The sequence below is a fragment of the Oenanthe melanoleuca genome, chromosome 23 (assembly GCF_029582105.1).
Source record: "Oenanthe melanoleuca isolate GR-GAL-2019-014 chromosome 23, OMel1.0, whole genome shotgun sequence".
In the NCBI taxonomy this organism is placed as follows: Eukaryota; Metazoa; Chordata; class Aves; order Passeriformes; family Muscicapidae; genus Oenanthe; species Oenanthe melanoleuca.
Window position 1 is genome coordinate 297601 of NC_079356.1, and position 27399 is coordinate 324999.

A 27399-nucleotide genomic window follows, 5' to 3' on the forward strand; every position below is an offset into this window, starting at 1 on the left:
CAGTTTGGGGGAATTTTATCCTTTTGGTGAATACGTCAGATGCCTAAATCACACCAAATCCCAAGAAAGGATCTTGGAACTTTCCAGTATTAGCAGGCACCCTCCTAAAAAAGCCCACAATCACCTCCAAAATGATTAATACTGTGTAGGTGCAACATCAGCAGCTGGATTTCCAACCATCATCCTGCTCATTTAACAAGGAGAATTAAATTTATTTATTTATTCCTTTGTGCCCTGGTGTAGGAGTGAGAGGTCGGAACATTTTGTGAAAGAGTTCCCTAAAGCATGTTGGATTTTATTGCTGAGCCCAATAAACAATGGGGGATAAAAGCTTTGCATTATTTTTTCTGTTTTATGTCATGTTTAATAGTGCTTGTAACGATCTACAAGTTCTTTTTTTGCCACTTTATCCATTGATCAGGAAGCACAGAGGCACAGGATGGGGCTCTGCCTCCAGTGCTGGCACGGGGAAGGAAAATGGTTTGTGGTGGCAAGGCTGGGGCCATGGCCACTGCCCCACCTGCAGCTGCACAGCCAACGCTGCCCGGCCTCAGCCACAGCTGGACTGGCAACAGGGACCATAGGGGCCTCAGAGGCAGAAGTGCAGCACAGGAGGAAGCAAGAACACATTGTTGGTTGTTGTCAATAATAAATCTTTTCACATTGCTCTGCAGTGTCCTGGTCCGTCCCACACTGGGGCAGGAGGGCCTTCAGGGACACTGAGGGTCTGGCTCCAGTGTTTGATGGCCAGAGGCTCTGGCCCTTGCAGTACCCTTGGCAAAACCCAGCCAGGGGTGACCCAGGCAGCTCCAGAGCTGCAGCAGCACCCAGGGCCACTCCAACCACAGCACCCTCATCATCTGGGGCAGTCTGTGCCCCTCCCTCCTCATTCCTGGAGCAGGCCTGGAGGCTGCAGGAGATGACCTGGGCTTCCCTGCTCATATCCAGCAGGGATAGCTACAGACCTGCCAGCCCCAAAAGCACATGTGAGGGGGAACTGCTGCTCTTTTCACACCCTGAGCTGAGCGAGCCACAATTTGGGCTCCCAGACTCCCCCCAGCTACAGTGAGATGCAGCCTCCCTCCAGCAGCACTTCCACACAAAGCTGCAGAGACTTTCAAAGCTCTCAGTGGGCACCCAACATGTGAAAAACAAAGGAAAAAAGAAATTAAATGGATCTGGAGAGTCTTTTCCCCCCTCAGGTCTGTGGACAAGCATGTGGAACAGGACAGGGCTCGAGGGATGCAGGTCAGAGGAGGAGGATCTGCTTGGAGGACACAAAGGGCGTCACGGAGCGCTCCAGGGCTGCCCTGTAGTGCTGTAGCGGGACCTCGGTGCAGGCGGGCGCCGTGAGCTGGCCCCTGCGCAGCAGCTGGCACAGCGCGTCCAGCATGGCAGCCACGCGCTCCTGCTCTGCAGGGAGAGGAGGGGCTCTCACTGTGCGTGCAGGCCATCCACCCCCGGCAGCACCTGCCTCAGGCCACGCAGGGTCCCTGGGTCTGAGTGCCCCAGCTCAGGCACGAGGGAGGAGGGAAGAGCCCCCAGCATGGTCCTTGCCTGAGCCCAGCACCAGTGTCTCAGCACCCTGGTGATCCCTTAAGTTTTAGCTTCATATTTTCCAGATTCTGTACTGCATTAGTATATAACTCTGAACTTCATATGAAGTGGTACCCAGTTCTCTTCACAGTTTAGTTAGACAAAACAATCCTTTTCCAGCCTGAGAACCAAGGACACTGCTGCAGCTTATAATAATAATATAAACAATATAAATAATAATATATAAAATAATATAAAAAGAATATAAACAACAGGGAATTGAGGAGAGCAATCTCAGAGGATGGGACTGCATAACCAGGAGTTGAAATTGAACAATTAATGCCAATATGTAAATGAACCAAAAACTTATAAAATTTTGAAAATGTGTGACCCGTCCTCAATCTTGGGTGTAGCCTCAGCTGGGCTCCTGTACTGCCCAAGGTGAATCCTTTGAAGGCTTTTCAATAAATACCTATCTATTCCTTTAACACTGTCTAGCCTGTGCTCCAGGTAGCCTCTCAAAGCATCACTGGGACAAGCAGAGATGGCTCCATGAGTGGGAGTGCATATGGTACTGGGTGGGGTTTGGCTGTGCTCCCACACCTGGCAGGGACACAGCTCCTCAGCCCCCCAGCTCAGCTCCCTAAGTTCCCTCAGTTCAGCTCCCTCAGCCCCCAGCTCAGCTCCCTAAGTTCCCTCAGTTCAGCTCCCTCAGCCCCCAGCTCAGCTCCCTCAGCCCCCCAGCTCAGCTTCTTTAGCTCAGTTCCCCCAGCTCAGCTCCCCCAGCTCAGTTCCCCCAGCTCAGCTTCTTTAGCTCAGTTCTCCCAGCTCAGCTCCCCCAGCTCAGTTCCCCCAGCTCAGCTCCCTCAGCTCCCTCAGCCCCCAGCTCAGCTCCCTAAGTTCCCTCAGTTCAGCTCCCTCAGCCCCCAGCTCAGCTCCCTCAGCCCCCCAGCTCAGCTTCTTTAGCTCAGTTCCCCCAGCTCAGCTCCCCCAGCTCAGTTCCCCCAGCTCAGCTTCTTTAGCTCAGTTCTCCCAGCTCAGCTCCCCCAGCTCAGTTCCCCCAGCTCAGCTCCCTCAGCTCCCTCAGCCCCCAGCTCAGCCCCCCAGCTCAGTTCCCCCAGCTCCCTCAGCCCCCCAGCTCAGTTCCCTCAGCCCCCCAGCTCAGCTCCCTCAGCCCCCAGCTCAGTCCCCAGCCCCCCAGCTCAGCTCCCTCAGCCCCCAGCTCAGCCCCCCAGCTCAGCTCCCTCAGCCCCCAGCTCAGCTCCCTCAGCTCCCTCAGCCCCCAGCTCAGCCCCCCAGCCCCCCAGCTCAGCTCCCTCAGCTCCCTCAGCCCCCAGCTCAGCCCCCCAGCCCCCCAGCTCAGCTCCCTCAGCTCCCTCAGCCCCCGGCTCACCCCGTGCGTGCTCCTTCCTCCACTGCGTCATCCAGAACCCGCGGAGCCGCACATCCCGGAAGATGAAGGCGCTCTGTGGGGAGGGAATGTGTGACACCCGTGTGTCCTCCTGGTACCAGTGACACTCCCATGTCCCCTCACACAGGCAGTGACACACGTGTGTCCCCCCAGCATGACAGTGGGGGACAGTGGCAGCAAGGCCCCTCGTTAGAGCTCCCGTGTATAAGCCAGGGATGCAGAGAGGCGACTCTGAGGCGTGCAGTCAGGTTTGATGCTCAGCCCTTGTGGGGTCATTTCCCCACTGGAATTTTTAGGCAGCCCAAACCCTTCGAATAAAAAGCTAAGAGCCCAGCAGTGGGACACAGCCTGTCCTGTGATGGACCCCATTAGGCAAATGAAAAAGGCTGCAGGGTCTCAGTTTGCAGCTGGGGAGAGCCAGGTGCCCACAGTACCAAGGGGATGGGGACACGCAGTGGAGCACAGGGGACTGAGGAGGGGCATCCCCAGTACTCACCACAGGCACCATCACAGGCTGCTTTGCCATCCCTCCGTAGGTGACCATGGTCCCCTTGGGCCTGCAGTAGGAAAGGGGTATTGGGTTAGGTGGCCCGAAAGTGCAGCTCTGCGTTGCCACCTCCTCCTCTCCCATCCCCAAAGCCCCTGGGGCTGTCCTTGCACCCAGGGCTCACCAGTTACCCCTCAGATCCCACTTTCCAGGCTCTCCTCTTGCTTCCATGCACCACTAGCTGATTTTGGAGCTCAGCACACCAGATACATCTTGCCAGGACCTGGGGAACCTTCACAACTGGACCCCAGCTGCTCCCAGCCACCAGCACTGTGAGACTTTAAATCACTGTTGTTATCCAAAAACACTTTTCCATTCATCTTCCCTCTCCAACAGTTCAACAGACTCCAGAGCAGGACCCTCTACTGCCAGTTTCTGTCCCCAAGCTTGTGCCCAACCCAGCCAAACTTACTGCAGATGCCGCAGCATCTCCGTGGTGCTTTTGCCTCCAACACAGTTCAGGGCGAGCCGGGGCCTTGGGATGCTCTGCAAGAGTTTACAACAAAGGTTCCCAAATTTGATGGCTCCTTTAGGGGACAGGAGTGTTGTTCTTGACAAAGCATCTCCATTAACCTCAACATTTACCTGAGGGCTGCTGAGAGTTATAGAGCTAAAATCTGTAAGAATCAAGGAGCATTTCAATCCCCTGCAGGAAGACACCTTCAGCTAGACCAGGCTGCTTCAAGCCCAGTCTAATCGGAACCAAAATCTGTGATCCTTCCCTTATGGCAGCAGTAAAATCCCTCCACTCCTGGGGCTAAATCCTGATCTGGAAAGGAATTTGTCCTTCCCACCATCCCTGCACTTCTCCCCAGTACTGAACAGCAGTGACAGCCCTGGACCATCTCTCCAGTGGGATCAGCTTTGAGGTACCTTAAATATATCTTTCATCTCTGGCTTTCTCAGCATCTCCTCCGTGATGACGTGGTCAGCACCCAGGGCCATCAGCCTCTCCACCAGATTTGGGAGATCAGGTCTGGGGTGGGAAAAAGGAGATTAAAAAAGAGGACTAGATGAGCCAGGAAGCAGAGTTCCACCTTCTCCTTCCTTCTGCTCCGGCATTGAGAGGAGACAACAGGGAAGAGGCTGGAGGACAACTTGGAGGAGCCAACAGGAGAAAATCCTGGGTTGGATGAGCAGATCCAGCTCCCAGACTTGCTCCTCCCCAGGGGACCCACCTGTTCCTCACCACGTTGATGGTCTTGATGCCGGAGGCCCTGGCGATCTGGATGACAGCCTGACCCACTCCACTGTTGGCAGCATTCTGGATGACAGAGTCACCTGGGGGTGAACAAAGCCGGATTCCCACTGCAGAGGCAGCTGGAAATCCGTGTGGAGCCGCTCCCTCGTGGCAGGGCCGTACCGGGCACCAGGCTCTCGAAGTCGGCCAGCATACGGAACGCTGTGCAGGGGTTGACGCTCAGAGTGGCAGCACAGAGCACTGGGATGTCACTGGGCACCTTCAGCAGCAGCTCCTCAGGGAAAACTGCCCGTGTCCGCCACGTCCCTGGGCACGGCAGCACCACGTGCACGGCACAGCAGGGGGAAGCAAAGGAGAACCATCAGCTCATAGCACAGCCCTGGCACCTGCAGCACTGTGCACTGGGAACCAGCTACACTCCAGAGAGGGAATCATGGAATGGGCTCCCACATGGGCAGAGTCAGAATGCGCCAAGAGGCAAGGAATGGATTCCTGCAGCCTGCCAAAATTTATCACCCAGCACAGCCTGATCATTTCCCAGACGGATAATGGGACTGGGGCTCCCCGGCTGTGTGTGCTGAGATGATGGAAATACTCTCCCTCCTATAGATGAGCCCATATATTCTAAGCCAATTTAGTCAGCTTTACTCCCTCTACACTTATATCCAATTTAACCTTCCATCATCTATTTACAGTGTTTTTATGCTTAAAAATACCCCATTTGGCTCTTAACTCCATCGTTTTCCTTCTCTCATTTAGCAAAAAGCCTTTTAAGAAGAAATAGGCAGAGAACAAGCTGTGACACTAAACCACAACCAGCAAATATTAGGCCATGGCATTTTGGAGGAGCATGGGAGACATTCGTTGGGAAATAAATTCCCACACTCTCCCAGTGAGAAAACTACAGTGAGAGGCCACCACAAGCTTGCCCACGTGAAATGTTTTGTCTCAGGTCTTTAGGGAAGCTCTAAGCTGATGGGACAAAACATGGTTGTTTCCAGAGAAACACAGATTGCTGCAATGCCTTATAATGGCACAGACATCCCATAATGGGTCTATGCTACAGGAAAGAAGATTATTGCTAAATTTAAGTGGCAAGCAATGGCATTGCCACTGCCCCTATTCCAGGTGTTCTAGAGTGCATGCTAAGTCGTATGCACAGAAGCCTCTTCCCTGGGGACCCTCAACCTTCCTGAGAGCCTTCCTGTGTCTGTGGAAGATGAGCAGCATCACTTGCTGCAGCTGGGGAGCAGGAACTGAACTCGCTTTAAAAAAATACATTAAAAATAACATTAAAATATATCAATAAATTAAAAATAAAAGCAGGTGGTGAAAATAAACCAAGACACAAACAGATAAGAAATAACTCCATCAATTATCCTAACTGTCTCACTATGATTGGTCTCACATAGCAAGAAATGGGTTCCAATTCCTGCTTCCCTCGCCCAGCATTCCCTAGTGGAGCTTTGTTCCCCATTTTGAGTCCCGTCCCACCAGGTGTAATTGCTGTAAGTGATGGGGCTCATGGCTCTATCCACACACTACAAAGACGGTGCTTTTACTCTGGAGTCCCCAAAATCCCCCCAGCAGCTCATACAGGAGCACAACCATGAGTTTGCTCTCTGGGCAAGCCTGGGCACCTCCCAGGGGCTCCAGCACCCCAAAAATCCCCTGGGCAGATGCTGTGCAGGTGGGGGTGAGCGAGGACCCAGCAGTGCCAAGGACAAACTCACCAAGTCCGGCGTCCGCGGGGATGACCCAGTCCCCGGGTTTCAGGGCCGCCACTCGGCGCCCGACCTCCAGCACCTCCCCGACACCTTCGCTGCCTCCCACGGCCGGCAGCGGCGACAGCAGCGGGTACGTCCCTGCAGGGAGGCCAAGGTGAGCAGGGACCCCTCACACCCAACATCCCCGCACCAGCAGCCACGGCCGAACCCTCCCGGACAGGAACTGGGCGTGGTGATCCTCGTGGGCCCCTTCCAACCCGCAGCACCTGCAAGAACTAATGCACAAAGTGCTAATCCAACACATTGCCTTGGATCATGTTGATGTCGGCGGGATTGATGGGGGCTGCCAACATCTTGACGTGGACATCGCAGTCCCCCAGCTTGGGCACTTCCAGCTCCTTCAGTCTGAGCAGGGAGACACAAAGGAAAAGGACATTAACACCAGTTTCTCTGCTGTGGCTGAAGCTGGAGGGTGCCTGTATCACTTACACACCCCACCTAAATTAACAGCACCATATGTCCCATCCCATTAAAAAATCAGATTGATGTTAGACAGAAGGACAGACTTTTGGAGGAGGCTGCTAAAAGCCATCCAAAACAATCCCGTATCACCAACCCCATTGATGCCCACTAAACTTAATTAACTCAGCAAGTTGGTAAAAAAGCCACTGTTTTGGCTGGGGATTTTACGGTTTGTCCTGCCCTGCTCAGGCATTATGGGAACCTGTGATATTTCTGGAAATCTGTGAAAAAGGAGAAGTCACGACACACAAAGCAAGACCGGTCTTGCACAAACAATGGGGTGATAACAGCAAATCTCAGGAAGTGGCAGTGGTGACAAGCACCATTGCACAACTAAATGATCATTTGGAAAAGCAACAGTCTTTCTCCAAAAAACCAGGGGCTTGGTGTCTGGATGCACCTGGGTAATGTACCAGCATGAACTGAGCTGGTTCAAGAGGTGCAGCAAGACCTCAAAGTCTCTGCCCTTGAAAAAACTGCCTAAAGTCCACTAAACTATGACTTTCTCTTTTCCAGGATTTTTGATGCTGAGCATCAGCAGCTGTCCCAAAAAATGCCTGTGATGCTGCTTTGGTTCCTAAACTGGAATCTCAAAGGGAAGCCCCATCAATGAGATGCAACCCAGGATGAAGTTGGGGCGCAGTGATGCTGGGGCCCGGACCTCCCTGTTGTACTGCAAATTAAGCAAGAATGGGCTTTTTGAGAAAAACACGAGGTTTAAGGCAAATACGAGGAGCAGCAGCAGGAAGCTGGGGGATATGGAGGCGCCACCCCCAGCATCCATCTGCGACACCATGGCACCAGGAAAACATCGGAGAATACCAGGGTCCTCCTGTCCCCATCTGTGTTCGGGGGTCCCACAGGGAGCTGCACCCCATCCCCACCCTCTACACCTGGGTGGGCAAGTCCTGACCCCCTGCACGGCACCCCTGCAGCACCCCAAAGCCTCACCCGCACCCCCACCCCTCTCTGCACCCCTGTGCCAGCCCCCACTCCAGATCTCTGCCCAGTTGCCCCCCAGCAGCCTTGGCCCTATACCTGCGCCCCCCTCCCTGCAATGCCCCCCCAGATTCACCCCCACCCCATTCCTGCACGCTCCTGCAATGCACCCCCGTGTCCCCCCTTACTGCACGACGGCTGCGGGCTCCCCGTGCCGCTCATAGAGCAGCCCGAGCGGAGCGGTGCCCGCCGGGGCCGATCGCGCCCGCACCGGGGGGGTCCGAACCGGGGGGGTCCGAACCGGGGGGGTCCGAACCGGGGGGGTCAGCACTGGGGGGGCCCGCGCCCCGCGCAGCACCCGCGCTGCCGCACGCTGCATTCGGCCCCGCTCGGCTGGACTCGGCCCCGCTCGGCTGAACTCGGCACTTGTCGGCAGTCCTCGGCTGAGCCCGGCGCTGCCGCCGGTGACGCTCAGTTTGGCCCCGCCCCGCAGGCCCCGCCCCCTGCCTTTAAGGCGGCCCGGCCGCTCCTGCGCTGAGCGGGCGGGGTGAGCCGGGATTAACTAAACCGGGATTGACTGAGCCGGGATTATGGGATGTCTGTGCCATTATAAGGCATTGCAGCAATCTGTGTTTCTCTGGAAACAACCATGTTTTGTCCCATCAGTTTAGAGCTTCCCTAAAGACCCGAGACAAAACATTTCACGTGGGCAAGCTTGTGGTGGCCTCTCACTGTAGTTTTCTCACTGGGAGAGTGTGGGAATTTATTTCCCAACGAATGTCTCCCATGCTCCTCCAAAACGCCATGGCCTAATATTTGCTGGTTGTGGTTTAGTGTCACAGCTTGTTCTCTGCCTATTTCTTCGTAAAAGGAGATGCCTGTAAAACCACCCTGGAGGAGTTGTGGCACAGGGGGGCAGTCAGGGCTGGCCAGGGCAGTGGTGTCCTGCAGGGCCTCCCCAGAGCATCTCCCACAGGGCTGGGATACTGCCATGGGCTGGGCTGCACGTCCCACCTGCAGACCTGGGCACATGGCACGGAGCTCTTGGGAAATGCAGGGACAGCTCGAGACAGCTCTCTCTGAGATGAAAAGCAAAGTTTCTCCTTGGAATAAGTACCTGGGGTGAGCAAACAGCAGTTTGCTGGATGCAAGCGGTCCGAGGATTCAGCCACTTATGGGACATTCGTGAGGTTGTGCCACCAAGCACTCAAAAAATGTTGGAGCAGCACCAGGGTGAGGATTTAGCTGTGGGTGTTGGCACTGATCCTTGAGCTCCCCAATTCCCCACTGAGAAATCCCAGAGCCCTTTGAGCCCAAAGCAAGAGGTGGCTTGGCAAAGGGTTGGGTCTCAAATAACATCTCCTAACACCTTCTAACGTCTTCTAACATTTTCCTGACTATTTCCCCTGGGAGCTCTTGTTCATTCGTTGCATTGAACAGGAATAGGGAGTTTTATTTGGATGAAGGCACAGAAGTTATTTCATCCTTTCAGGCTGTGATAACTCATCTAATAGCCCTATTACATCCGGCCACGGCACCGGCGGGCGTCTGACCGCTCGGGGCTGGACAGACAGGGGGGAGAGCAGCAGGATGAGATAATCTATTTGGTCTGCTAAGAAAGAAAAAGGATTTTTGGCATTAGCAAAAAGGCAGGTGATTTGAGAAAACAGCAGAATTGTTAGAAAGGGCTGGATGGAGGTGTGATTGATAGATGGAGGTAAGAAAAAGGGGGATATGGGAGGAAGAGGGACTGAAGTAAAGGGAAAAGGAGGAAAAAAAAACCAGAAGGCAAAAATTTTTGGGAGATGAAATAGCTTAAAATTCAGTGTGGGGTGCTGTGTCCCAGCAGCTCTGCAAGAGCTGTTTTCTGCAGGGAAGGCACTGCTGGGAGCGATGCTGGGGAGGGAGTGATGGGCTCTGTGTCCTGTGGATTTAATGGGGAAAAATGAGGAATTACTGTGCTGGCAGCAAAAGGCAGTATTCTGAAATCAGTCAAAAATTAACGGTTTTGGTGTGATCAGTGTGGAGATGCTCACCCAGTGGTTTGGTGGGGACCAGTGGGTGCTGCAGCTCCATCCCTGGGCTCCAGGACAAGGGCTCAGGGCAGCCCCTCTCCCTCAACCTGCCATTTTACAGTGATATCTGAGAACAAAATAATCCTACTGAAAGTACTGCTGGCTCCTAAGAGATTCAAAGCCCCAAATCCAAGCTCTTTACCCCCAACCCGAGAGAAGCCATAAGATGTGATGTGGCCACACTGGCTGTGCTTGAGGCTGCTGTCACTGAGCACCCAGAGCTGCAAATATTTCTCCCTCGAGTGGGAGGGATGGTTGCAGTGGAGACCATTTGCAATCACAGCAAGGCCTATATTTTTCCTGCAAATGACTGTACTTGAAGAGTGATTACTTCATTTTATCTCGATTGCTCCTGCAAGACACTTGGGGGCTGATGACACAGAGAGACCGGGCAGGGGACTGCAGGCTCATCCTGCCAGTGCTCAGGGTGGGAGGAGAGGCATGGGAAGGGTTAGGGGAAAGGGTCTGCACCCCAGGAATGGGATGGAGGTTGGTCCTGACGGGTTGTCACTGGCTCCATCCCTGCAGCTCTATGCGGCAGTGCTGTCTGCCCATCCGTCCCTCCTTCCTTCTCTGGGTGCAGGATTACTCCCAGGCAACTCATGATGGGTGCTGTGCCACCTCCAAACCCACCTCTGTGTCCCTGTCAGTGCCCCTGGCCCGGTCAGTGCCGGGCAGGTCCCGCCCAGCTCGGGGATGGGTCCTTGGCCAAACTTCCCTCCTACTCAGCCCTGTCGGACAGGTGGGATTTGAGCCGGATGTGCTGGAGGGGCAAATGTCTGTATCTGTCCTCCTGCAGAGCCCTGGGGACAATTCCTGCTTGTCCCCAAACCTAGCGCAACAGGAATCCACACCCTCCGAGCATTTCTTCTTGCATCGCTCCCCGCACGCAGCTCCACCAGCCCGGGCGGCTCCTCCAGCCCCTTCCCCAGGGGAGGAACCCCCGAGGTGCCGCTCGCCCGCCCCGCGCTGCCCGGGGCCAGGGCCAGCCCTTCGAGGGGACGAGGAGCTTTGTGGAGTCCCCGCGTCCGTCCCGCGGCCCCGTGCACCCCCGGGTGCGTTCTGATCCCGGGGGGAAGCACAGGAGTGTCACCAGATGGCTCCCAGGGCTCACGCGAGGGAGGAGGTGGCATGGTTGGGCTGTGGAGTGTTGGAGCAGGCTGGTGACCCACAGGGAATGGGGAACAGTTCTGTTGTCATACGCTGGCTGCAACAAAAACCCCTTTTTATTGTTTTGTAAAGTGATTAGTTTGGAAATACCATTCAAGGGTCTAAAAGGTGGTGGAGAGCACAGCACAGTGCTCCAACAGGCAGCTTAAAAACTCCATGTTTCCTGGTTGATTTCCCCGGAATCCTGGGAATATCCTGCTTCTGCTTGCCCTTGGCTGCATCTCCCCCCTGAACTGTTTCAATTCAGCTGCTGAGACAAGACCCCCCCAGGATTCCTCCCAGTCTGCGCACAGACTGTCGCCAGCTCATCCCTCGGTCGCTGCGTCACCCAGCTCCTCTTCCCAGAAGGATTTGGGGGATCTTTCTCCAGGAAATTCCAGGGGGACTCTGCAGAGTTAGCACCGTGCCAGCCCTCTCCTGCCTTTGCTGCTGCACATCTAAACAGCTTAATTCCTTTATGGGGCATTATTTTAACAGACTGTTAGTGTCGCCGGGGAAAGGATTTGTCAGGATCACTCCATGCTCAGCGTGGGGCAACGTGCAGAGGAGTGTCCATCACCCTCCACCCTCACCCCAGGTGTGCTGTCCTGGCTGGGGGACACATGGTACTGGTCAGGTTTGTCCCCAGATCCATGGGGACTGATGCATCCCTGCAAGAAGTGCTGCTAACCTGCTTGGGGGGCTGCTGGGGGCAACTGGGGCCACTGGGAATGAAACATTCTGTATCCCCATGGCACAGGGAGGGGTGACACTGGGGACACTGCCAGGAGGAGTATTTGGGGCTGGCAGCTCTGAGGTGACCCAGATGTGCTGAGCCCCTGTCCCAGGGAGGAGCAGGCTGGGAGGGGGCTCTGCAGTGTCCCCGGGTCAGTACAGTGTCCCCAAGGCTGTGCAGTGTCCCCAGGGCTGTCCCCAGAAAATGAAGCCAGCCCAACACGGAGAAGCAGCCAGCAGCATCCCTAGGGATGAGCTGAACTTGGATGAAGCAGGTGGGCAGTGTTATCCTTCTTCTAGGGCTGGGAGCTTCCTGCTGGGTTCATAGGGCTCAGCTACACCCAGGTGCTGTCCTCTGTCCTGCTGTCCCCTTGCTGGGTGCTGGCAGCTGGGTGCTGTCTTTCAGGACAAGGCTGAATCATCGCAGGTGATGCCAATGCCAGGGACTCTCCCTGTCTGATTTGGGGTAAGAAGTTCCAATATTTCCAGCATTGTTCCCTCTGGCTTCCAAGTTTTCCTGTGCTCAGGCAGTTTCCCACCCTGGAGCCGCAGCCGGGAGAGGTGACCCAAGCATCAGCCGGAAAGCTGATGCAAAGTTCCCCTCCTTCTCACCCCAAACCTTTGGGAAAACATTTTCCTCCAGAAATAGGACTGGAGAGGATGTCAGTGAACAAGGGGCCTTTCATCCCCGCTGGCACTGCCAGCAGGGGCACCCGGGCTGCCAACGCTCTGTGCCTCATCCTGTGCACTCGGCTGGGAAAGGGAGAAATTTTCCTCCTTTTACATCCTTATGGGTTTTTCTCCTTTCTGCTCACTCTGAGTTAGATCCTGCACCTCCCTCTGTCACCCCTTCCCACCCTGGGGGATGGTGGCTTTGCTGGGTGTCACTGGGGTCTCAGGTGCCACTGCTGCTCTCATACAGCCTTGTCCAGCTTTCCCTGTCACCATCCCTCGGAGCAAAGCATCCTGTCCCTGTCCCTGTCCCTGTCGGACATCCAGCCTGTGCTGTAGGACCGGGTGGAGGGTTTCAGGGTTCGAGCACACCCCGGGATTGGCAGGAGGCTCTGTTCCCAATGTCCAGCCTGTAGGGTTTTGTCTCTGCCCCACAGCCTCAGGCACAGCCCAGCGGTGATGGGGGAGCTCGAGGGGCTGGGGGCACCCACCCCGGAGTGGGTGTCACATCACATCCCGCTCTCACAGCCTTCTCCCAGCACCTAGCTTGGTGGGGACCCTACAACTGGATCCCTGCATCTGGGGGTCGTGGGGACCCTTCTGTAAGCAGGAACCTCCCCCTCCCCAAAGCCTGGCGTCCTCCCGCCCGCAGGGAACCCTTTTTTCCCCGCAGCAACGGGGGCCCTCCGCGCAGCCCGCGCCCCTCTCCCCGGCACCGGAGACCTCCCCTCCCTTCACCGTGCCCCGCTCTCAGTCCCGTAATTCCCGGGACCCCCATTCCCCGCCTCCCCCGGTATCGGATATTCGCAGCCCCCGGTACAGGAGACCCCCCCGCGCCTTACCCACGCACCGCCCCCCTCCCGTAACTCCCGGTACCGCCTCCTTCCTCGCACGCCCCAGCACCGGAGAACCTCCTCCCTTAACCGAGCGCCGCCCGCCGCCCCCAGCTCCCGGGACCCCTCCCCACCTCTCCTCTCCTCTCTCCGGTACCGGAGAACCCCCCAACTCCCCCGTAACTCCCGGGACCCCTCCTCTCCTTCTCCCTCTCCTCTCCCCCGGTACCGGAGAACCCCCCAACTCCCCCGTAACTTCCGGGACCCCTCTCCCTCTCCTCTCCCCCGGTACCGGAGAACCCCCCAACTCCCGGGACCCCTCCCCACCTCTCCTCTCCTCTCTCCGGTACCGGAGAACCCCCCAACTCCCCCGTAACTCCCGGGACCGCCCCCCCGCTCCCGCAAACTTCCCCCGCGGCGGCACCGCTCGTGTCCGCCAGGGGGCGCCGCCGCCCCGCCGCCGTTGCCGTTCCCGGTACCGGCGCCCCCCCCGCGCCCCCCGCGGGCGGCGGTGACGTCAGGGCGGGCGCGAGCCGCCGCCGCCGGTATTTGAGGCGCGGGGCGGGCGCGGGGCCCCGCTGCGCCCCCGCCGCGCCGGAACCGCGGGCGCGCAGCGGCGGCGGCGGCCACGGCCCCGCCGCCCCCCGCCCGGTCCCGGCACCGGCCGCACCATGCGGAGCGCCCGGGCGCTGCTGCTCGCCCTCGCCCTGCGGGTCTGCGCGCTGGACACCGAGACGCCCGCCGGTAGGAACGGAGCGCGGCGTGTGCGCCGGGGAGAGGGGTCCTGCTCGCTCGGTGCGGCTCCGGGGCTCCGCTGCCCCCGGTGCGCGGAGGGTCCCGCCCGTCCCGCCGCCACCTGTTCCCACCGGAGGGTCCCCGAGGACCCGGGACCCGCGTCCTCACTGAAGCCACCGGGATCCCGCCTCTCTCCCCTCCGGGAACCGGCGTGGGGGCTCCTCCCGCCTGCGGGCTCCCCCCAGACCCCGCCGCCACCGGGGGAAGTTTTCCCTGCCGAGGGTCTTGGCGGCGCCCCCCACCCCGAGGATGCTCCGCCGAGCGTGGCCCCACGGCTCCCGCTCGCTCCCGGTACCGGGGTCGCCGTCCGAGCCCCCCCGCCCCGTTGCACCCCTGGAGGGAAAATTCCCCCGGTGGCGGCAGGGGGAGCGCGGGCGAGAGGAGCCCCCATGCCGGTGCCCGAGGGGCGGCGGGATCCCGCTGGTTTCACTGGGGCCCCGACGGGAAGCTGGGCACCCTCCGGTAGAACAGGTGGCGGCCGCCGCGGCTCCGGTCGCAGCCTCCCGGCTATCTTTGTACCGCGGGGATACCGGGGGAGTTGTACTGAAATACGATCTATCGATTAATTTGATTTTACCAATTTACGTATTTTAAGATTTGCCCTCCTCCCCCTGGGCACCCCGGCGCCGAACCCTGTGCCCCCCGGGAACCCCAGGCAGGGGCTGGGAAAGGGCTGATGCGGGGTGACGATGGCTCGCTCCCGGATCCCTTCGGGAAGCTGGAACGGGGCTGGATGCTGCGGGAAATGGGAATTTGGGGCTCCCGAGGTGCTACCGGGGGCTGCGAACGCTTTTTGGGGGAAACGGGGGAGCAGGGAGTTGGTGCCTCGCTCCAAGGGGTCCCTGGCGCCGTCACCTCCAGCTCCTGAGTGATGCTGATCACATTAAAGTGTATTTTTGCCTAGTTCTTTGGGTTTTTATCTTTAAATCCAAGCTGCTCACCTGCACTCAGTCTCTGTGGTGGTGCATTGATTTTGTTTTTTTGGGTAGTGGCATTTCTCCAAAGATTATAAATAGTGACACCCATCAGCAGAAAACAAGCGGCGGCTGACCTGTGCGGTGGGGGGATGGATGGAGGAGTGGAGAGACGATGGGTGGGGGGATGTGAAGCCATTGAGGCTCCCCTGGCTCATGCAGGGTGGGGGAAATGGGGAGGGTTTGCGTTTTGGGGGGGACGGGGAGAGGTTGTGTGCTGGGAGAGCTGCTCTGAGCTTCGGGGCTGGCAGGGGGTGATAGGGAAACTGAGGCACGGGGCTGGTGGGGGCTCCGTGCTCCGCTGTAAAGGCGGCCTCTGTTCCCCCGGTTTCGGGGGGAGTTGGGGTTTGCTGCTCCCCAGCCCTCGTGTGCGGTGCTCTGCTGGCTCAGGGCTGAGCTGCTGCAGCCCCTGAGGGGCAGTGGGGGGACGCACTGGGGACCGGGGGGCTTTGTGGGGAAAGTCCCCTCCTAAGCAAATCCTTTTCCCTCGGTGGGTTCCCTTGGCTGCAGGACGGCAATGGCGAGGGGCAGGACCGAGCCTGCTCCTGGTGTAAATCAGGTGTTTGCTCCATTTCCCTGGCAGATGCAGGCTCAGCTCCGCAGTGGAGCCGAAGGGACTGGATCCAGCTGGAGGTGAGGGGTCTGCTGCCAGCTCCCCGCTCCTCTGCAGGCTGCTTTTCACCGGGACCTGCTGTTTGCTCCTGCTGATGTGGCTTGGCCGGCTGTGGGGAGGTTGCCCGGCTCATTCCTGGGGCTGCACAGTGGGCAGGGCTGGGAAAAAAATATTGAAGCCTGCTGTGGGCCGCTGGGGAGGACCAGCTGCTTGCCTGGGTGGGTATTTTAAGAAGATGGGTTATTTACCTGTGCCTTTGCGAAGAAGGGACTCGGCGTGGTCCCTTCTACAGGTGGGGAAACTGAGGCACAGGGAGGAAGTGGGGTGCCCTCGTCACAGCCCCCCACGGCCTTAGGGTGCTGTTTGCTCCTTCCTGCAGCCCTCACACTTCTCGGTCATGAGGGTTTCGCGGTGAGCGAGCTGCCGCTGCCGGCCCGTTGTGCTTGTCCCGGAGGGACCCGGCCGGTGTCGGGGGGCACTGGCTGAACCCCCACACGGAGCGGCGCGGGGCCCGTGCGGCGTCAGCGGGCTGGGACGGGGAGCTGTGCTTGGCACCAGCGCCCTTTGCCAGCCCCGGCTCTCCTTCCTGGCTCTCTGCAGCAGGACACGGAGCCTTTCCCTGCTGGAAGCCCGTGGCCAGGAGCCGCCCGGCTCGCAGGGCTCGGGGGCAGGAGGTTGTGCAGGCTCAGGTATTTCCCTCCGCTTTTTGCGTTCGTGCCAGGAAAGGTGGATGTGACACTTGGGGACGTGCTGAGGGCACGGTTGGCTCAGTGATGTTTCCCAACCCAAATGACTCCGTGGCAAGGTGCGCTCTGCTGCTCGGTGTTGCACCGGGAATTCAGCGATGAGCTGCTCGGGGTCCCCCCGTGCCCCCCGTGCTCCCGGGCTGTTTTCGGCGGAGAGGACGCGCCTTGGGGACACACGGCCGCGCTGCTGCGTGGCACTCCTGCCGGAATTATGCGGAAACTCTTTGCGCTCGGCCCCGACTTCGTTAGCAGCAATTAAACAAATAAAATATTTGGGTTTGCAGCTTCCACTTGGGCGGTTGGGAGCACTGGACTGGGGCTGGTGGCGTCTCCGGAGGCACTCAGACTGCTTGGGGGGCCGGGGACGTGGCTGCCGGTGCGGTGGCCAGCTGGGGTCGGGCAGGGGGGACGGGCCCCCCAAGGGGACACGCTGGCAGGAGGTGGCACGGGTGCCCCTGACCCCGACGCGGCGGTGCTGTCGCGGCCGAGTGAATGGGAGCAGCCGAGCGGGCGCCGCTGCCGGGGCTGGGATTGGGGTCGGGAGCGGGGCAGCCCCGCCCGGTAACGGCCACGGGAGGGGCTGGGGACGGTCTGGGGGAAGGGATGAGCGGGGGGTGCTCGGGGAGGGGGTCGGGGGCAGAGGTGCCCCCGATGCTGCTGGGGGACGGGTCCGTGTTCCGTGCCCTCCGGGTGCTCAGGTGCCCGATGCCGCTCTTCCAGCGCTTTTCCCGGGGCTTGTTTCCCTCCGCCGGCTGTCCGTGGACTCTCCCATGTCGAGGCATTTTTATTCTCCCCACCCCGCCTTCACCAAGCACATAAAATGTGCGAGAACGTTACATTTCCCTTGTTAGCTTGTTTCAGGCTGCGGTTTTGTTTTTTTCCCCTCTTGCCTGTTCTGCCGTGCCAGGGAAGAAGCTCTTTCTCTTCTTTGCTCCTGCGTGTTTTTAATGCCCTGGGAATGCCATGCCCTTTCCCGGAGCACCCAGACAGTGCAAACACCCCTGAGGCTCCTGCGTCGGGATGCTCTGGAAAATCCTGTTGACGTGCCCAAGTGTGCCCAGGGCAGAGGTTTCTGGTTCCCGAGCCCTTGGCTCTCCAGTGTGTGCAGAGGGACGCTGCAGTGTGGTGGATTCTCACCCTCCATGAGGGACAAGCAGAATTTAGGGAGGCTCCAAGCGATGCTGGTGCTCCTGGATGGACCTGTCCCTCTGGCTCTGTGTCTGCAGCCCCATGGTGGAGCCTGGCAATGCCTGTTTTTCATCTCCCCCATCAAGACTTGCAGTTGCATTTGTTTCATTTTTACGCTTTTCTTCTTGTTCCAAACCTCCTGTTTCATGTTTTTCCTCTGGGTGCCTGGACCTGCCCTGGCCCCGGGAACAGGGATGCTGGTGAGTCACCTCCTGGCCTGAAATGCACATTTTTCTCTTTATTATCCAAGCTAAGACAAACCAGCCCTATTCCAACTTCCCTGGGAGCTTTCCCAGAATACAGCCGATCAGGATCAGGGCCCTGGGGGATGGGGAACACCCCTGGAACACCAAGACAGGTGCTTGTTGGTGGCTTTTTTTGCTGTCTGTTGATGTTGGTTTTTCCCTTGACTGCACCTGGGATGGAGCTTTTCTGTCACTGCATTGCCCAGTCCTTGCTCTGCAGAGGAGTTGGGAGCTCTGAGCACCCCAAAATGCTTCATAACAATCTTCTCCTAGCTGCAGTCCCTCTGCAGGGATTTGCTGCTTTGCTTTGGGCAGTCATGTGAGGGTTAAGCACGAGGGGCTGGAGGCAGAGGAAGGCAAATCCCTGCTGCATCCCTGAGAACTGGGAGGTGGCACAGGCTCTGGAGAGCCTTATTGACATGGCCCTGCCATCTGCCTGCTTAAACATCCATAAATAAGCTTTTTAATAATCTATTATTAACATGCACTATAATTGTCTTCTTAGACATGTCTGGGAACCTTTAGTTAATGTGTGATTTAATGTCAAGATTCCCAAACCTCTTCTCCCCTGTGGCAGCTCAGGATTTGCTTTGCAGCTTTCCTTGGATCCTGCTCTCCCATTCCAGCCTGGAGACCCCTCTTTGTGCTTGGTGAAACTGAGGCTTTCCTCTCTGGACAAGAAGGATCCCCAACAATTAATCCCCTGGAGCCAATTGCCTCCTTGTTGTCAGCCTCAGAGTGAACAGGTCCTGAAGATGGAGCTTTTCCTTTCTGCTGCAGGTGGCCTGGCAGGAGCTGCTGCTGCCTGTGCCCGTGCTGGGAGGGATGTGGGTGGATGGTGGGGTGGGGAGGGGCTGCCAGCCCGTGGCTGCCTGGCTGGAGTGGTCCTGGGGACACGGGATCTAAGGACATCTCTGGGGAGTGGCTGTGGAGCTGGCAGGTGTCAAGAGACTTTCCTGGGTGTTCCTGAGCTGTTGTTTTCCTGGCCCTGGGAGTGGCAGGTTCTGCACCCTCTGCCTGGATCAAAAGGCAAAGTCCAGCTCTTCCAGCTGCTGGAAGGTAAAGCAAGAGAGCTCTTGCCTGTGGAGCAGCCCTCTCCCCCTCCCTGCTGCCAGCACTGGGGACTCACATGTCAGCTGCCCTTTGTGGCTGTTATTTTATGTATTTTTTTTAAATCAGGAGTGTTTTTCCTGCTGGCTGGGTGGTTGTTGGCTGCAGCTCATTCCCAGCTGCTTGTGTGCTGCTCCAGGTCCTGCCTGGGTGTCACAGCCCAGGTCTGCAGCTCTGCCTGGGCACTGGTGGGGGGAACGTGTTTCCTGCATGTTGAAGGGGCCCAGGTTTGCCCCCCAATTTCTCCCACCTGGAGAACAAATCCAAGTGTGGGTTGTGGTGAGCCAGGCTGGGACTCTCTCTGTTTCCTGTCCTGGATGCCTCTGCCAGACCCCAAATTTGGGTGTTGGAGCTCTGCTGGCTGCAGGAGCAGGCCAGCAGAACTCCCCAGTGCAGGGATATCGAGGGGTGCAGGGGCTGTTTCTGTGGGTCCCTGGGGTGCTGCCTGCTCTGGAGGGGAGGCTGGGCTCAGTGGGAATGCAGGAAGGCAATGCTCCTGCAGCCTGGGGCTCACTGGGGTCTCAGTGTGTCACCTTGACTTGTGACACATTCACAGCTGGAAGGACCCTCTTGACTGGCTTTGGCCATAAGTTTGTTATTTCCTGACCTCCCTGCCTCCCAAAGTGCTCCAGAGGCTGAGGAACAGGAGGGGGTGAGGGAGAGTGCCTGGCACCCCTTTGGCACTGGCCCAGTGTCCTGCAGCAGGGGCGGTGGCCCCAGCTGGGGTGGGAGGCTCTGCTGCTGCAAGCAGGGGCAGGGATGTGCCTGGGGACCCCTCTGCCCCCAGGTGGGCCCTGACTGGGAGCTGGGAGAGCCCCCATCCCCAGCAGGGATGCAGTGGGAGGGAGCATTGCACTGCAGCTGGGGGGTGGGAGTATGCTGCAGCTGGAGCAACTTCCTGAATATTTTTGTCATACACAATTTTTTGATGCCTTTTTTTAATTGGGCTTGAAAAATACTGGCAAATCACTCGTGACAGGGTGGCTGTGCTGGCACAGCTCCCCCAGCTCCCTGCAGCCTTCCTGGGCTGCCAGAGGGTCCATCCTTGCCCATTGCAGGGCTGTGCTGGTATTGGGGAGCCCCAAATTAACAAATAACTGCTTTGGCTCCCTGGACTCCCCGTGTGGATCCAGCCTTTCCTGCCATCATTAAGTTAATCAGGATTGTGGCTGGGATGGGCAGGCAGGAGATGCTCTGAGGAGAGGGATGGGGACATCCATGACCTGATGAATCCTAACGAGGCCACTGTCCCCACGGCCCTGCTCAGGAGACAAGCCCTGGTGGCCCCTGGTGTCTGAGCCTGTGTGCTGCTTTGTGCTGGAGGCTCCAGCCTGATTAGCCCAGTTAGCTGAGCCAAGGCTCTGGACCAGCAGGGGAGCCTCAGCTGGGCACGGGACCCCCAGAGCAGGATGTCACCAGGGGCGAGTGTGGCCAGCCTAGAGGAGGAGAGGAGTCACCTGCTGTGGCCCAGCTGCTCCCCAGAGAGAGGGGCTTGGCCTTGGGGCACTGCCTGAGGCTCTTCCTGCCGTGTCCTGACAGGAGGTGTCGAATGGCTTTCCATGGAGGAGGCGAGAGCAGGGGCAGGGATGGACTTCAGCAAACTCCATCCCCTTGCTGGGATGGATCTGGGGGTGTCTGTGGAGCTGCTGTGGCTCTGGGGGTGCTCTGCAGCACTCCTCAGGGTGCAGCCCCCCCTCTGCCCTGTGCTGGTGACCCTGGGGCCTTGGGCTCCTCCAAAAAGCTCTGATGGTGGAGGGCTCAAGGTCCACCCAAGGATGGTGTCTCCTCCAAAGCCCTTCCCTGCTGCTGGCAGCCCACCCGTGGGAGCAAGGACCTGTCACAGCCCCACACCCAGGGTGCCAGGTGCCCACCCCTGCCACCACCCTGCCCATAGCTGACACCCTGGGGAATCAGCTGCATCAATGCTCTTCCCTTAATTGCCAGGTGCTTCAATGTGGTTCAGTGAATTAGTGAACCCTGGCACCTCAGGGTCCTCACTGGGACACCTGCTTCTGTGGGTTTGTGTCAGTGGGGACCTGTCTCTGCACCCTGTGGAGGTGGGTGCTGGAGCTTTCTGGTGTGTTTTTTGGGGAAGGAGCAGCTTGGGAGTGACTTTGGGAGCCCCCCAATGCCAGGGCAGCCTCTGAACTCTCCCTGTGCAGGTTCAGCTACTGACCTTCTGGGGCTCTTCCCAAGGACTCACTTATTTCTGTTATTCCTACTTATTTTTACTGTATTTTCATCTATCTGCTGAGTGATAATATCCCATTGATTTTCTGCAGCCAGCAACCAGCCTGCTTTCCCTGGATTATAACAATATTAAACTAAAGCAGTGCATCTCTGCATTGGGCTATTTCTCTTTATATCAGCTGAACTTTTTATTTGGTCTCTCACCCTCTCTCACTCCTGCCTGGGGAGCTGCTGGCTCTGAATGACATTTCTCTGTGCAAGAGGGCTGTTTCCTGCCTTCCTTCCCATGGAATGGTGGCTGCAGCTGGTGGTGGATGGGCACTGGGTCTGTGTGGGGCAGGATGTGTGCAGGGAGGAGGTGGAAGGTGCTGGGCACTGGGGTTTCGTGGTTCTCCCATGGGGTTGCAGGGTACTGTGTACACTTCTGGCACTGCAGGGACTTTCCAGTCGTTCCTGCACACTTGGTGTAATCCCAGAGTTTTTGCTGGAATGGGCTGAGGGTGCTGCAGGTCAGGATGGATGGATGTCCAAGCCAGTGTTGACTGGGGCGGCTGAGCCAAAGTCATGAACTGGTAAACCATGGTAAAACTGGTAAACTGGTAAAAATAAACCTCTCTTTTCTGGGCTTGATTTGCTTTTCCTTACCTTTGCCAGGCTGAAGAGTGCCTGGCATGGTGCAGTGTGTTCCCAGAGCTGTGGCAGACCCTGGCACAGGCTCCTTTTCACTCCTCCTGTTCCACAGCAGGGCTTGGGCCGAGCCCCGGCGCTGGTGATGGATGTGCCCGTGTCACACCTTCCAGCCCCACGTCAGTCAGCCCACACTGCTGTCCCTGGCTCTGTTGGTGGCAGGGAAGGAGGAGGAGGAGGAGAGTGACCTGGATTTTGCATGGCACTGAGCCTCTTTCCTCTTCTCCCCACCTTCACCCTGCCTGGGGCTGGCTGGGCACGTGGGGATGCTGCGGCCCCGTGGCTGGGGGGAGCTGAGGGCTCTCTGGCTCTGCTCTCTGCCCTGACAGCCATGAATGACCCTGGGAGCTGCCTCCTGAGCCCTCCCAGCGCTGGCACATGCTCCATCCCTGGCGCTGTGCTCCTGCCTCCATCCCTGTGCAGATGTGGGACCTGCCGTGGGAGGGGAGGCTGAGGCTTCCCCCCTTTTTATCCCCTGCAGAATGAGACTGGTGTAGAAAACTTGGTCTTTCCCATGATTTCTGCAGCTGGTGTTGGATCCTCCAGGCTTTGTTGGTGCTGCTGTGTCCCTGGGTAGCTGCTTTTCCTGCCTGAATTCGTGCCAAGGGAGGCTCCATGTCCTCAGGCATCCCCGGAAAGCAGCGTGTGCCCCTCAGGTCTCTCTGGGTCCCTGGGTGTGTGGGGTGGATGGTCCTCAGCAGGGACCTGATAGTAATGAAGGAGCCAGGGGGAGAAATGAGCTTTCTTCCCCCTGCTTTTTCCAGGTTTTGATGCGTTCTCGTTTTTCCCCAAGGCGTGGCACACTCCGCAGCCCGGGGGCTGTAATTGAGCGATAATGGCAGGACGGAGCTTTCCAAAGGTTTCCTGCCCTGTTTTCCTTCCCACGGAGCCCAAGAGGCAGCACTGACGACGTTAATTAAGCGATGGTTCATTATTAAAGCACTTGTGCTGAGGGTTAGTGGCCTCCTGGCTGTGCAGCTTGAGGGTGTTTGTGTGCTGCAGGACCTCTCGAGCACAGTCCCAGTGATGTGGGGCCTTCCTTGGGAACAGCTCTGTCTGGGTCCGGGTGTGGGGCACGAGCAGCCCTTGGGTGGGATGTTAAATCCCCACATCCCCTCTGGGCATGGAGCTAAAACCTCCTGGCTTGTGTCCCCAGCATCTCCAGAGCAGGCAGGGAGGGAACTGCAGGGAGACATTCCTGGTGCCAGCTGCAGCGGGCTCAGGTCCCAGGAGTGCTGGTCCCCCTGGAGCTAAGAGCATGTGGAGCTGCAGTTGGCAGCTGGGTTTGCCCCAAGGAAGGATTCTTGCATCCCCCTTTTGCTTTTAAATGCACTTTCACCATACAGTGATGTATGGCACACTTGGTCCTTGCCCAAGCACAAGCCATCCCTGTGGCATTGCAAACTCTTTGGAGTTGTATCTTCCCAGTTGTGTTTGCTTCAAAATGCCTGTAATGAATCCAGGTTTGCCAATTCTCCCCCATCCCTGGGGTTCCTCAGAGGCTGCTGGGACTGGGTACTCGCTGCAGGAGGTTTGACAACTCCTTGGAGACCTGCAGGTAAAAGCCATAGAGAGTCTTTAACAGTCAAAAAGGAAAAAAAAAAAAAAGGGATAAAGGGAGATTTATGTCTTCTGTAGTTGCTGGCAGATGGATATTGTTCTCTAGTCCTGCATGTTCCAAACACTGAGGTTATCAGGCATAAGTGACTTATTATGCAAATCCTCCGTCTTAATATCTGGCTGCTCTCTCCCTGGAATTGCATTGGCCAAACCCCACGCTTTCCTGGAGCTGCTAATGTTTACACATTAGCTTCTCTGGCTAATATACAAGGCTTCAAGTTGCAAATTGATGTTTCTTACAGCTGAGCAAATTATTTTTCTATTATATACAATATTTAAAATTATTTGGAGAACCAAAACAAACTACTGGTGAGAATTCTAATGGTGCTGCTTTCCATATTCTTCCAATCAGCTTTTATCGGGGCTGAGAAATCAGTGATATTTCTCTTGCAAGTTTCTCTTTGACAAGTGAGGAGCAGAGGAGCAGGGAAGGGGTTTGTCATCTCTGGGCAGTGATGCACAGGAACACTTTGGATGTTGTGCCCTCTGTGTGTGCCAAGTGCAGCTGTGGAGAGATCCAGCTCCCCTTGCCTGGCCTGGAAGAGGCTCCCCATGAACTCCTGGGGTGTTTGGGCTTGGCCATGGAGCTGTTGTTGTCCCTGTCAGTGTCAGATGTTGGGGTGCTGGCACACAGGACCGTCTCCCTCTCTAGATTTTCTCACTGAGCTGGATTCCTCAGTGCCAAACAGCCCCAGCCCCTGTAACATCCCAGCCCTGGGAATCTGACCCCCCTGCAGACAGACATGCTCCCAGTTCCCTTAACCTTGCCCCGGAGCCTGTGGGGTGCTGTGTACAGGGTCTCACTGGCTGAGCAGTGCATCTAATTTAGAGGAGTTCAGAACGTGCTCCCTGTCCCCGTGTCTGCCGGCACCCGGAGGGAAGCAGCTCCCAGCATTTCCTTCCTGGGGCACGTTCCTGTAGGAGTGTGCCAAGGAAAGCACCTTTAAATAGCAGCTGGGATCTGGGAGGTGGAAGCTGGCTCTGCTCCGGGGGTGCTGGGGAAGGGATGGCACCTTGCCGGGCTCTGCTGGAGCTGTGGCTCTGTGTCCCAGCAAACCCATTTCCCTGGGCTCTCTGCCATCCCTGGGGTGATCCCGGGCTGCCAGCGTTCTGGGACTTCACCACATCCCCTCTGTGCCTGCTTCCCCATTTGCAGCAGCTCGTTGACCATTTACACTGTTAAGAGCTTCATCCTTTGGTGCAGACAAAGAGCTGTGAGAGGAGAGGCCATGGGCATGATGGTTTGGGGTGAACAACTGTGAAGCCCCTGGCTCCATCCCTTCTCCTGGGAGGCAGTGGACACTCTGGGTTTGATGGCAGGAGAGCTCTCTTCACCCCCTGCCACATCTTGGTGTAGTCATATGAAGGTTTTACTCTGCAGGGTGGCTTTCTGCACCCCAGAGATGACCATGGGGCTGACCCAGTCTGGCTACGCCAGGGGAGGAGCAAAATAGGCTTTTTCCCATCAGGACTGGGTGTCCTGGGGGGCTGCACTGTATTTTGTAGCTCTGGGCAAACAGCACAGTTTTGGTATGAGCCCGTTTTTCATAAGGCCTGTCCCCATTTTGGGACATTATTGGTGTACCATTCCCATCAGATGATACCCCAGAGGGTCTTGGGTCGGGGAGAGCACAGTCCTGCCATCCCAGATGGTGCTGGGCTGTGATCCCAATCCTGGATGGTGCTGGGCTATGGTCCAAATCCTGGATGGTGCTGAGCTGTGATCCCAATCCTGCCATCCTGGATGGTGCTGGGCTATGGTCCCAGTCCTGGATGGTGCTGGACTGTGATCCCAATTCTGGATGGTGCTGGGCTGCCCTTTGGCACAGGAGCCTTCTCAAGGCTGCTCGATAAAAGGCAAGAGAAGCCATGGATCGTGTCCCATGGTGCAGGAGGTTAAACAGGAAAGATTTAAGTGTGTAATTAACTTGGAGGAGGGAGCAGCGTAGACTATGTGGATGAAAGAGCGCGGGGTGGGCTGTGGGCAGGCGGCCACGCTCCTTGGTGGCCACGGAGAATTAATTAGATGCTGTCCTTTGTACTTGGCTGTTTGGTCTTGCTTTTCCTCCCTCTTCTTTGTGAATCGTTAGTCCCTCCCCTCCCCAGATTTCCTCCTCTCCATCCCTGTAGAGGGGGATGCTGAGTGGCAGTGGTGCCCTTCTCCCTGGTGAATCCATTAATCCACCTCCTTTTCTTTCTTCTTAAGAAAATTTAGTGCATCTGGTGTTTAATCCTCATGCTGGTGCCCGTGCCTCTGCTCCCTCAGCATGCCCTGGTGCTGCAGTGGTAGCTGGGGGGATGCTGAGCCTGCCACCAGGCTCCCTGACAAGCCCCTCAAGCCACCTGTTTTTGCTTGCTTTCTAACAATCGTGCTTCATCTGGTGTTTAACCTCTGCACTGGTGCCTGTCCCTGCTCCTTTCCACCTGGGCAGGTGGTGGATCCATGGAGGTGGCAGCAGTACCTGGAGGAGGCTGAGCAGCACAGGTCTCCATCTCCCTAGCAAGTCTCTCAAACCACCTCATTTGTCAGTATTTTAAGGAATATTCTGGTCCATCTGGTGTTAAACGCCTGTGTTGGTGCTCACCCCTCTCTCCCCTCTGCCCAGGAACGCTGTGATGCTATGGGGGTTTTGTGTGGGGGCTCTGTGCTTGGGGTGTTGAGGCAGCTTTGGGGTGTTCAGGCTGTCTCAGACACCTCCCACCCCCGGGGCAGACCCCCGGCTCCCTGCAGTATTTTTAGCTGTTGCCAGGTTGGGATCTCACCTCCCGCGCTCGCTGCCTTCACCCCGGATCTGCTGTCACCTGGCCTGGAGCCAGCTCTGGGAGCCGGGGGCTCCTTGGTTCATTTTCAGGGTGTGTCCATACCCGGAGCAGTCTCACCCAGCTCCCTGTCCTGCTGCCCTTGGGATGGAACCCTCCCACTGCTGCAGATGGGCATTTTGGGTTGCAGCCTCCCTGCCCTCCTCTGGCTTTCCACAGCACCTCCAACCACCCCCTGTGGAGTTGGGCAGTTGGCATTTAATTGCTCAGGTGTTAATTTTTATGTCCTTAATCTTGTTATGAGGCGGGAGAACCTGCTGGAGGTTGAGCTTCTCCCAGCCCTGTCCTTGGCTGGGGAGAGATGGTGCCAGGAGCATCCCATAACTCATGGAAACCAAGGCTCGTGAAACCCTTTGGCTTTTTTCCCTGTGTGTACAAATCACGGACAAATTAGTCAGGGAAATGGAGTGGCCAGTGGAACTGCCTTCGTTTTGTGCCGTGGATGGGAGGCCAGGCTCGTGCCGAGGCAGTAAACCTGTCTGAGGAGGGAGATGGATCAGCCCGGCCAGCACAGTGTCTGCTCTGGAATTGCGTTTTAAACTTGTGGAGCCCGTGGGGGGCCGAGGGTGCAGCCGTGGGTGATGGAGCCGTGGGCTGGGGGCAGCAGGGTTTGGGTGGGGGCTGAGTCCAGGACGGGGAGGAGGACACACATCTCATTAGGGAATAGTTTATTGGGGGTGAAGGAATCACTTTTCCCTGGGAATGGGGCTCTGCCAGCCTGAAACATTGTTTGTCTCTGCTCTGGTTTCTCAGGCCAAAAAAAAAAAATCCCCCAAGAACAAATTTCTGCCTCCCAGAATATCCTGCTCTTTATATCTTGGAAAGAAACACTTGGGCTTTTTTTCTTTTAAATCACTTGGCACTTAGTCTCTGACACTGTTTTATTTTGAAATTTATTTTATTTTCCTTCCTTCCTGGAAAATTTTGACAGATTTGTGCTTTTCCTCCCGTTGGAAAGTGCAGCCAAGTTCCAGACTCTAAAATCTGACACGTCTCGTGGTGAGAGCTGAGGACCAGGGCTGTGGTGCGGGGGCACATCCGCACGTGGGCTGGGCAGACGCTCC

At 57.3% G+C, this 27399-nt stretch overlaps 2 protein-coding genes and 1 long non-coding RNA gene across 5 annotated transcripts in view; 2 read left to right on the forward strand and 1 right to left on the reverse strand.

Moving 5' to 3' along the window:
- Positions 1-338: 338 nt before the first annotated feature.
- Positions 339-8360, reverse strand: MECR (mitochondrial trans-2-enoyl-CoA reductase). Of its 2 annotated transcripts, none has more exons than XM_056508899.1 (10): positions 8072-8360; positions 6730-6827; positions 6429-6560; positions 4858-5001; positions 4673-4775; positions 4368-4470; positions 3907-3980; positions 3444-3504; positions 2930-3002; positions 339-1413 (listed from the first exon to the last, which is right to left on the reverse strand). In XM_056508899.1, exons 1-10 carry the CDS (start codon positions 8260-8262, stop codon positions 1250-1252), a joined length of 1143 nt encoding a protein of 380 aa, XP_056364874.1. In that variant the 5' UTR covers positions 8263-8360; the 3' UTR covers positions 339-1249. The 2 variants fall into 2 exon arrangements, with proteins under 2 accessions (XP_056364874.1, XP_056364875.1); XM_056508900.1 differs by lacking the exon at positions 339-1413 and adding an exon at positions 1627-2139 and having other exon boundaries at positions 8072-8342.
- A 5536-nt stretch (positions 8361-13896) lies between these two features.
- Positions 13897-27399, forward strand: part of PTPRU (protein tyrosine phosphatase receptor type U) — a 56614-nt gene continuing 43111 nt past the window's right edge. Inside the window, exon 1 of one of the 2 annotated variants that reach the window (XM_056509040.1) lies at positions 13897-14091. In XM_056509040.1, coding sequence (XP_056365015.1) covers positions 14019-14091 — 73 coding nt within the window. In that variant the 5' untranslated portion in view covers positions 13897-14018. The remainder of the gene's footprint in view (positions 14092-27399) is intronic. The other variant, XM_056509041.1, reaches the window with a different exon arrangement.
- On the forward strand, positions 14473-16763 carry LOC130262183 (uncharacterized). The gene is made up of 2 exons (XR_008842074.1): positions 14473-15749; positions 16451-16763. It is a non-coding gene; the product is annotated as an uncharacterized LOC130262183 (long non-coding RNA).

Bases quoted from the DNA above. Each gene is read 5' to 3' on its own strand.
- MECR (XM_056508899.1), bottom strand. From the start codon at position 8,262: ATGCAGCGTGCGGCAGCGCGGGTGCTGCGCGGGGCGCGGGCCCCCCCA. The intron at 6,828-8,071 runs GTAAGGGGGGAC...CTCCCTGCTCAG, and splicing joins GAGCCCGCAGCCGTCGTGCA to ACTGAAGGAGCTGGAAGTGC. The intron at 6,561-6,729 runs GCAATGTGTTGG...GCCTCCCTGCAG, and splicing joins CGACATCAACATGATCCAAG to GGACGTACCCGCTGCTGTCG.